This window comes from Eimeria tenella, genomic scaffold (genome assembly GCF_000499545.2).
Source record: "Eimeria tenella Houghton genomic scaffold, Eth_scaff27, whole genome shotgun sequence".
Classification (NCBI taxonomy): domain Eukaryota; phylum Apicomplexa; class Conoidasida; order Eucoccidiorida; family Eimeriidae; genus Eimeria; species Eimeria tenella.
The window spans coordinates 187,729-197,698 of NW_013542574.1; the positions used below are offsets into that span (position 1 = coordinate 187,729).

At 53.1% G+C, this 9,970-nt stretch overlaps 1 protein-coding gene across 1 annotated transcript; it reads left to right on the plus strand.

The window, feature by feature from the left end:
* Positions 1 to 261: 261 nt before the first annotated feature.
* On the plus strand, positions 262 to 4,734 carry ETH_00011995 (uncharacterized protein; the record flags this gene model as incomplete). Its single annotated transcript, XM_013375353.1, has 2 exons — positions 262 to 4,193; positions 4,311 to 4,734. 2 exons carry the CDS (start codon positions 262 to 264, stop codon positions 4,732 to 4,734), a joined length of 4,356 nt encoding a protein of 1,451 aa, XP_013230807.1.
* Positions 4,735 to 9,970: the final 5,236 nt, after the last annotated feature.

Here is a 9,970-nt window from a genome sequence, read left to right on the forward strand (position 1 = left end):
CCCCTAGAGGAGGCAAGCCGCTACTGCAAAGTACAGATGCACAGCAGCAGCAGAAGCAGCAGCAGCAGCAGGCGTTGAAGGTTCAAGGGGGAGCCGAGCAGGCAGCAGCACCGGCAGCTGCTGCGTCTGCAGCAGCAGCAGGAGCAGCTCTTCCTCAGCAGCAGGTTTGTCGGTCTTTGCTTCCGCGGTGTCTTCGTGGTATTTTGGGGTGTATGTACACCTCGTGCTTCAGTGGGTGTGGGGCCGCTGCTGCTGCTCACTATGGGGCCCCCTGTGGTGGAGATAACAGTTTACGAGCTTCCTGACAAAGTTTGTCTCCTCGCGCTTAATTCGCAGCAGCAGCAGCAGCAGCAGCAAGCAGCAGCTGCTGCTGCTGCCCGTCCAAATGGCCCAAGCGAGGGTTGCAGCTGCAGCTGCGGCTGCTATGGACGGCTGCTGATTCTTAAGAAGGCGGTGCTCAGTGCGGCAGCTGCAGCAGACAAGAGCAGCAGGTGCTCAGACGGCAGCAGCAGCAGCAGCAGCAGCGGCAGCAGCAGCAGCAGCAGCGGCGGCGGTAGCAGCAGCAGCGAAGAAGAAGACGAGGGCGTGATTTCTTACCAGCAGCATTGTCTGCAAACGGCTTGCGCTTTCGAGTCGGCGAAGCTGCTGCTGCAGCATCAGCAGCAGCAGTTCTGTCACCAGCAGCAGCAGCAGCGCCACAACGCAGACTTCCTGCGGCTGCTGCTGCGGCCCCAGCGTGAGCAGCAGAAGCAGCAGCAGCAGCATGACGAGGCTACATCATCGGTGAGCAGCAAAAGGATCGACACCTGCAGCCCAGCTGCGAGCGACAGCGGCAGCAGCAGCAGCAGCAGCAGCAGCAGCAAAGAAGTTGCTGCTAAGAGAGGCCTCTGCGGCCAAAGCCCCTGCTGCTGCTTTGCTGCCTACAAAGCCTTTGGGCTCTTGGGCGCTGTGAAGCTGCTGTGTGGGGTTTACTTGTGTGTAATTACGGAGAAGACAACAGCAGGGGCCCTTCCCGACATTACTGCTGCTGCTGCTGCTGCTGCTGCAGCAGAAGACATTGACGAGGGTCTGGATCCGCTGCCGGTTTTTGCTCTGGAGGGGCTGCGACTTGTTCCCCTTTTCTGTTGGAAATGGGAAGACTCGCAGCTGCTGCACCACGCAGCAGCAGCAGATGCTGCTGCTGCTGCAGCTCTCGAGCTGCAGCGGCTGGTCTTCTACAATGGGGCCCCCGGGGGCCCCCGCGTTGCTGGCTGCTGCTCCCCCGCGGGCGTGGACGTGGGGGAGGTCAGGGTAGCAGCAGCAGCAGCAGCAGCAGACAGCAGCAGGAGCGGCGCCAGCAGCAGCAGCGGCTACGCGTCGCCCCCCGAGCTGCTCGAAGTGCAGCAGCAGCTGCCGCAGCAGCAGCACCGCATGAAGCCACAGCAAATTGCACATTTCCGAAAGCTGCTGGAGAAGGAGCAGCGGCTTTGCTGTTTGCTGCTGTCAGCTTTTAGCACAGCGCCTCAGTCGCTGCTGTTTTCGGGCTCCATAGACCTTACGCTTTCGCTGCAACAGCAGCTGCAGCAGCAGCAGCAGCAGGAGCAGGAAGGGCAGCAGCCGGAAGCTAGCTGCTTCTGCAGCTGCTGCAGCAGCGGGCACAGGAAATTGCAGCGAGGAGCTGCAGGCCATTTCGTCTTCAACAAATTCATGCTGCGGGAGATGCAGCGGCGCGCACGACACGCAGCAGCAGCAGCAGCAGCAAAAGATGCTGCAGCAACAGAAGCAGCAAATGCTCACGCAGCAGCATCAAGCAGCGGTTTCTGTTTCGTTGGAGGCTCGACATCCGACAGCAGCAGCAGCAGCAGCACCAGCAATGTCACTGTCAGCACCAATGACAAAGCTTGGTGTACTGGCTACTGCTGCTGCTGCTCATCTGCAGCAGCAGCAAAAGGCTGCTGCTTCTCCCCTTGGCAGGTTGTACTCATCCAAGGAGGGCTGCAGCAGCAAACTATCATCATCCCCTCTTCGCAGCAGCAGCAGCAGCAACAGCAGCAGCAGCAGCAATTGAAAAATGCTCAGTTTTTCCAGTTGTCTGTCTTGGCGCGGCGGTCTCGCTTTGCTGCTGGGACCCGCTTCTACAGCCGAGGCCTGGAGAGGCCCACTGACCCAGCAGCAGCAGCAGCAGCAGCAGAAGCAGTAGCAGACAGCAGGAGCAGTTTGGGTGCCGCGAACGAAGTGGAATGCGAGCAGATGCTGTGGCGTGTGCTGCCACCGCAAGCCACAGTGCCGGCGGCAGCAACAGCAGCAACAGCAGCAGCAGTAGCAGCAGCAACAGCGGCGGCTGTTGCGGTGCCGGAAGCAACTGAGGCAGCAGCAGTAGCCAGTGCAGCAGCAGCGCTTGCTGCGGACACTGTGTCCTTGGGCTTGCCTAGCACTACAACAGCAGCATCAGAAGCAGCAGCAACAGCAGCAGCAGCAGCACCGCCAGCAGCAACACTCAGCCCCACAGCTGGCGGCTCATCTGGCGTGGGCGCCGCTTGTTTGCCCGCAGCCGAAGGAGCAGCAGCTAGTTCAGCAGCAGCAGCTGCTGCTGCAGCAGCTCCCCGGGGCTCGAAGTGGCGCTTTTCCGTTTGCTGCGCTGCTGTTGTGTTTCTAAGGGGATCCATTCCAGTGTTTTGGAGACACGAAAGTGTTTCAAAGAGACTTTTATTTTCATTTCTGATGCCTTCTCCGACGACGTGCATCGACTTGCCTGCTGCTGAGGTGTACGTACACCTGAAGCGACACCTGCGCTGGCTGCTCACGCGCTACCAGCAGCCGCTGCTGCTGCTGGACCTTGTTCGGCAGCAGCACCCAGTGGAGGGGACATTAAGCAGAGCTTACAGGGAAGCTTTGCTGCACTGCAACGACGAATTCAAGGTGTCCGTACACTCCAGATCTGCTGCAGCTGGAAACAGCAGCAGCAGCAGCGCCAGCGGCAGCAACACCAGCAAGAGCAACTGCTGCACGCCCGAAACGCGCAGCACGAGCAGAACCTCCCCAGGCCCTGCTGCAGCGGCGGCACGGGGCTCTGCTGCTGACGAGTATAGCTGCAAGCAGCAGCAGCAACAGCAGCAGCAGCAGCAGCAGCAGCAGGCGCTACCCGAAGTTATCTACCACATGATGGACTGGCATGCGCGCAGCGAGGCTGATGGCTTTGATGCAGCCTTCGCTGAGCTGGCGGTCTTGGGCTCCCAGTTGCTGCAGCAAACGGGGTTCTTCCTGTTCCAGCGCCAGCAGCAGCAGCAGCAGGAGCAGTTGCTGCTGCAGCGGGGCGTGGTGCGCTTCAACTGCATCGACTGTCTAGACCGCACGAACATAGCGCACGTGTGTCTTGGTGTTGTTGCGCTGTACGTACAGCTGAGGGCTCTGGGGCTTTGCGGCCCTGGTGTTGCATGCCCTCACTTCTGCTTCTTCCTGCAGAGCCAGCAAGACGTGTTGAAGGCGACAGCAGAAGGTTTGCTGCTGCAGCAAACCGTAGCAGCAAAGCACAAGCATGCTTGGCTGCTGCTTGACGCAGAGCAGCAGCGGCAGCAGCAGCAGCAGCCAAGCACCCCGGCAGGCCTGGCAGCACAAGGGGCCACAGCAGCAGGGAAACTGAAGGGACATGTTCAAAGCCCTGGGCAGCCTATTTACGAGCAAAATGGAGAAGCAGCAGCAGCAGCAGCAGCACCTGCTGCTGTTGGTTCTGCTGCTGCTACTGTTGCTGAATCCCCACAACAAGCAGCAGCCTCGCGTTTGACTGCCGATGAGCTGCTGCCAGCGTATGGCTTCCCCTTGGCAGCAGCTGTTGGAGAACGGCCTGGCGCATTCACATACACAACAGCAGCAGCTGCTGCTTCTGCCGCTCTTACTGCTGCTGCAGTGTCGCTGCCAGCTTTCAAAGAAAAAGCAGCAATTGTGAGTGTCTTGGGGGCCCTCTGGCGCGGCATTGGCGACAACATTTCCATCCAGTACGCTGGTTCTCCGGCGCTGCATGCAGCGGAGTTTGTGCAGTGCCCAGTTCGTGCTGCTGCTGCTGCTGCTGCTGGGCAGCGAGACCAGCAGCAGAAGCAGCAGGGGGCCGCCATACGTGCCGAAGCAGCAGCAGCAATTTGGGAAAAAATGATCAAGGGAATGAAGGAAAGGCCCTGGATAGCTCAGTCAAGAACCAGCGCGCTTTATGCTGTGCAGCGGTGCGTTCATTGCTGCTGCTGCTGCTGCTGCTGTTGTGGCGCTGTTGCTGCTGCCTTTGTTATTGCTGCTCTTTTTGCTGCTGCACCGCTGCGTCCCCCGTTTGCTGCTGCCTGCAGGTATGTCAGCAACAAAGTTTTCGACACGGAGCGGCAGCGGGCTATTTATTTGCTGACAGGAAATTTCCGGCCATCTCTAGAGGGTCCTGATTTGCTTTCATTGGATTGTTCGCAGCAGCAGCTGCCAATGCATGCAGAGCCGGCGGCTGCAGCAACAGCAGCAGCAGGCGAGGCAGCAGGGACGGAACTGCTGGAGGCTGGTGGTGCTGCTGGTGCTGCTGGTGCTGCTTCTGTTGCTGCTGCTGCAGCCGCAAGGCAAGCTGCAGGCGCTACTCTGGCTGCGCTAAAGCCTGCAGCAGTCACCTCTCCGACGAGCGCACAAGCAGCAGCAGCAGAAGCAGGGGAGGTAGCTGCTGCTGTTGCTGCTGCTGCTCTGCAGCGAGACAACAATGAGACGTTTCAGAAGCTCAGCAGCTTTCTTTGAGAAAAATAAACAGATGCTGCGTTTCTTATGACCCCGAGGAGAGGCAGCAGACCTAAGTGCTGCCTCCAGCTGTGAGGGCATGGGCTGGGTCTTCACAACTTTTCTTGACAGTTTTTCTGTGTTTGCATGCCGTTTTGTCGGTAGCAAAAAGAGTAGCAGCAGCAGTAACAGCAGCAGCAGAAGCAGCGGCAGCAGGAGCGGCTTCTTCTCTGGCTGCTTTCTCAGGTAAACGCTGCTGCTTGCATGCACCTGTGGGCTCCTTGAGAAACCAAGGTTTGCGCTGATGCATAAGTTCGGGGTTTGGGGCTTCGAGTCAACACTTGAAGTGCCTTTAGGACTTGTGTAGCTGCGTGTGAACTGAGGAGGATTCGCAGTTGCGTTCCAGCAGTTACAGCAGCTAAAGGTGAATACACTGAGTGAATTTACAACTCGGGTACAAGAATGCAGCGAAGTCTTGCATCTTGTGAAAATAGAGTTTCTTGGATTTGGCCTTCAGGCTTTAGAATGTAATATGTTTGCTGATACGCTCTAGTCAATAGGCTTGACAGACTTTTGAGAGATCCGTATTTTCAGCCCTCGAACAAAGCATAGGAGTTCAAGTGTGGTAAGCGGAAAGCGCGTACTGTGGCTTGCTTTAGAACTTGAACCTCAGGCGGTTTTCACGTAGCATCGGGGGTGCTACCCGACCTAAATGGTTCGTTGACTGTTTCCTTTCCTTTTGGAAGAGGGTCTCACGCAAATGCAGCTGGGCTCAGCCCTACTGAGCCTCTGGACATCATCTTCACGTGTCTGTGGGGTTTATTCAGCTCACCTGATGTGAGCTTTAGTAGGAGTCGTTGCTTCAATCTAGTGCAGAAGCAAGGAGGAACCTTATTGGATCTTCTAACGTCAAAAGCTGGTCGGTTCAAGTGCAGCTTGATGGCGGCTGTTTCTCACAGCCAAAACCACAGTTGATGCTCTAGTTACAACCCCCAACCCTCAGGCTGTTGAAACGAAGTTTCAGACAGGATTTTAAACAAGGCAACTAGCAGTTTCCTGGGTGGATTTCTGGTTCGGACCTGCGCAACTCAACTCTTGAAGCTACTAATTCACTCTGAACAGTCTCACTTATAATTGAGGTGGATTTCCCTTGAACTATTTCGTGCTGCTGCAGGGTCAGTTGCTTCCTGCCACAAGGATGTGGAATCCGCTAGCGAAGAGCAGCTGGACAAAGGTCCGCTATTTTTGTATCCGCTGTTTTTGTCCATGCTTTAAATCCATGGAAATAAGCATGAAATTGTGGATTTGCAGCATGGTGACCTTCTTAGCTGTTCATTAATGAGAAGCATTTGTTGCGTGGAGAGTCAGAGTGACTCTTGAAGTGATCAGTTCTACAAGAAGTGCACGCCAATATTTGAAGTGTTTCCTTGGCGTTTTTTTCTGATTCCCTGCAAAATTTCGCAGTGTTGCTCGTTTTCGTCAGTTCAGCTTGATCATTGTAAAATAGCGGCCTCTTTTGAACGCGCTTAATGCCGTCTATGTCAAACGTCAAAGAGTCTGGTGAGTATATGCTTTTCATCTACGTGCTGCACCAGAGAACTCTCTTAAGCAACGTCCCCATTCGAGCGCTTCCATTTGGCGTGTAACTCTTCCAGAGTCCTGTGCTTCAAGGTGTAGCCTAGGAAACATTTCTTTCTCTTCAGCACTGTCTGTCCTCTTATGAGCAGCTAGAGTAGTCTTCATGTCGCTTGTTGAAAATATCTGAAGAACAATCCTTATCAGTGTGTTTGCTTTCCTCCGATTCCTTGATTTCTGGTCCTTCGGTTTCCAGTTCCGTCCTGCGATCTATGCGCCACCTAAAAGCCGCATTTTCCAACTCCCTCTATCGCACCTTCAAGCTGATATAGTGTCCTCCAAACAACGTCACTCTTGCGTAGTTTGCGGGGAATGTAAATGGACATGTCTGCAACGAATGCGTGGTTCTGTCTACCGAGTTTCGTTCGAGAGCTGGCACAGAAGCCACGAGTTCAATTGCTTGTTTCCTATATCTAGGCGCATCTGAATAACTGTAGGTAGCTCAAGGTGTAGTGAACAAACTAATAGAGATGCTTCCGTGCGTGTTGCACCTGCTGTTCTTCAGGTCAGCAAAGGTGGGGTAAGCATGGCGTGGATATCGCAGCTGACAATTTTCTTCGGGCTACTGAGGCGAAGTCCGCAGTCTTAGCCCCAGCAACTTAAAATTCTTGATGATTTTGATGTGAGACGGTACGGGAACAGTCGACTGCCGCGTGCTCTAAGACCTACTGAGCGCCCATCAACGGAAGTTCCAAGGGTCACCTTCAAATGAGAACAATAAAGCCATGCTGCCGCTGCTCCTCAGCATCCAGGAACTGTTCAAATAACCATTTGTCTTCAATAGGTCAGAGCCTTCTTACTATTTTCAAACTACCCCTTCTTGAAGCAGAGGCGCGACGCCTTTTATGTTTTATGAGTATTCGTCCCACCAACTGCTGATGAACTGAAAATTATACTTTTGGTGTGCGCGCCAGCAGATCCTGTGAAAATTTTGTAGCGTATATCTATAACAATAACGTGTGCAGCATATAAAACCTGAATCCTGAATCATATGGATGGACCTGCCACTGCCCTGAACCGATGGGAGAGCATGTGGTCTTAAACCGGCTGGCCAAGCCCTCCCCAACTGACAAGACTTTCGAGAAGTAAATACTTGTCTTGAGATAAATTCTGATTCCGCTTATACCGAAAACTTTTAACTCTAAACGCTGCCGGGACTTTGCAGGCGATGCTGTGCATCAAGGTGCCAACGACCACTAGCTGCTGCTGCCCTTGCTGGAGGGAGTGCTTTTGCCGGTGGCGTTTCCAAAACAGCAGCTTACTTCGGTAAGACTTTAATAGAAAATGCAGCTGTGCGTGCCCTGGTTGAAGGAATCGTCCAACGGTCTGGGCTGCACGTGGAATGCTCGCTTGCCCTTGGAATTCAATACTTGAAGCCACAACGTGCACTTGGGCGACAAATCCTGCAAAAGAATGTAATTCTGCACACCGTGTTTAAAAGCTTGTGTGAGATAGGTGGGATGCAGAAAAAAATGACGTGTTTCGAGGTGTATGCCGTCCCAGAGTCATTGCGAACGCGTCTTCAGCTGAAAAGGTCCATCAACAGTAGCGACTGCATGCTTTAACGGAGTCCTTTTCTTCTCTTTAACAAAAAAAGATAAATCATTTCGACACATTTAATTGCTTTTTCATGCTGTGGACGTTCACAGCGCTTCCCCGAATCCACCCCATCATTCAGCCGTTGTTGCCTAGGACGAAATTCAAAACCCCAGACAGACCCTTTAATGACATAAAAGAGCCGCCAAACTATATCTTTCCTTTTTATTATTTGTTGCGTATGGCTCCAAGCCCTAACAGTGCGTTATTTCAAAAGCGTTGAACCCGGCGGAGTGCCACGAATGAGCAAGTGGCCAGTATCATCGACAGAATTGGGTCTCAACACTGAGCTGCTTGGTGTGCCCTTCCCACGGAGTTGGCCAATCGAGCCCATCAGATTTCGAATTCAAAAGAAACAGTTCTTGCTTAAGAGGGTCCCTCAGGCACTGATTTGGACGACCGTCGTGAACCCAGCCCGCGCTTTCCTGCAGATTTCAGGGGCGAACGCCGTCGAGAATCTCGCCAAATTACTAATCGAATTGCATGAATCAAACAACAACAATACATTTAGAGCTTAAACTCATGCTGGGCCCATTTAGGCGCCGTTCTCCCGCAGTGAATGGACCTTGAATATCGTCGCGGGTCACCAGTTCGCGGCCCAGTTTCACGGCAGCGAAGAACCCGCCCGACGACACGGCTATGGTTCCATGATCCTTGTAGAAAGGAGATTTGATATTGATTGCATTTCCTGGAAGCGTAAAAATGCCTTACAATTTGTATTCAATAAGCAATACCGGAGTGGGTCATCCATCGGACCCCGCATACAACGGAGCAGTCAACAGCTGCACGACCAGATTCATTCATTGAATATCTTCATACCACTTTCCAGGTGTCATTCTATTTTTAGTTTGCTGGGAATTTCGTTAGCTGTTTTTCAGGAAAGGGGCTCATGGCCGGCGCGCTAGGCAAATCAACGTAAAATTACAGTGTTAACATACCAGTAGGCCGAAAAACCGACAGCCAGAAAATCCGACTCCCTAAGCATCGGGACAATTCGTTGGATTTTTGAGTGTTTTTTTGAAGCTCTGATTGTTTTAAAAACTAGAATTATGCGCATTGATTGTTGCTATCGATTTGCCAGTTCGACGAGCTCCTGGGACAGCCCACACTTCGTTTCGCAATTCTTGTCAACCAGTGCAGAGAGTCGGGAGAGCTACTCACTTGGGTCAACTGCGTCTAGTTTCCCAATCAAAACTTGAATCCACTTTTTCTATAGCATGAATTCTTTCTGAAAATGCTCCGTATACCACAATTTGTAATCACTTCTACTTCGCTCGCAGTGGTCGCACTGAGCGGCGCTGACGGAGCAGAAGGCGTTTTTGGGGTCACTTCTGAAGCATCCCCCCTTGAAAATGATGTGCTTGTCAGGCATGAGGCCTTCTTGGGATCCTTCGACAGACATCCGCGCCATATTTCTCAGATATTGGCGCTTTCAGCCCTGATGGTTGTGCTCGCCGTGAGCTTTGTAGTTGTTCAATGCTACAGCTACTTAAGCAGGCCGAAACAGAGCAACTTCGGCATGGGAAAGAGAAAACTATCCGAAAACGCCGACAATACGGACAAAGATCCCTGTTCTGTAAGTTTTTCCTGACCGTCAGAATGGCCTGTAAGGCCTTGAGAACGAGTTAGCAGTTTCCGTTAATTTTTCAGGGTATATGACCACACTGCAACAGAAAGCATGAAAACAGGGTAGAATAGATGCACTTTGGGAGATGTCGTTTTGTAGGCAGTAGGGTTTCGCCGTGCAGAGGATGCTGCCTCACAGTGATGTTTTTCGAAGCAGCCAGGAGGGGCTTGCTTACACGCGCTTGTTTGTTCACCATATGACAAAGAAGTATAGCATTTAAGTAGTTGAGTGAAGCATTTGGAGTGTGTTGCATGCAGTCTGAGAACAACAGGACATCGTTGCAAAGGCTTCGACTGCCCTGTTGCACCTTAATGCCCCACGCTGCCATGATCTTCATCAGTGGGCCGTTGCACAATACCTACAGCGTTACGAGCTTGAACTTTTCCATGTCGTTCTCAC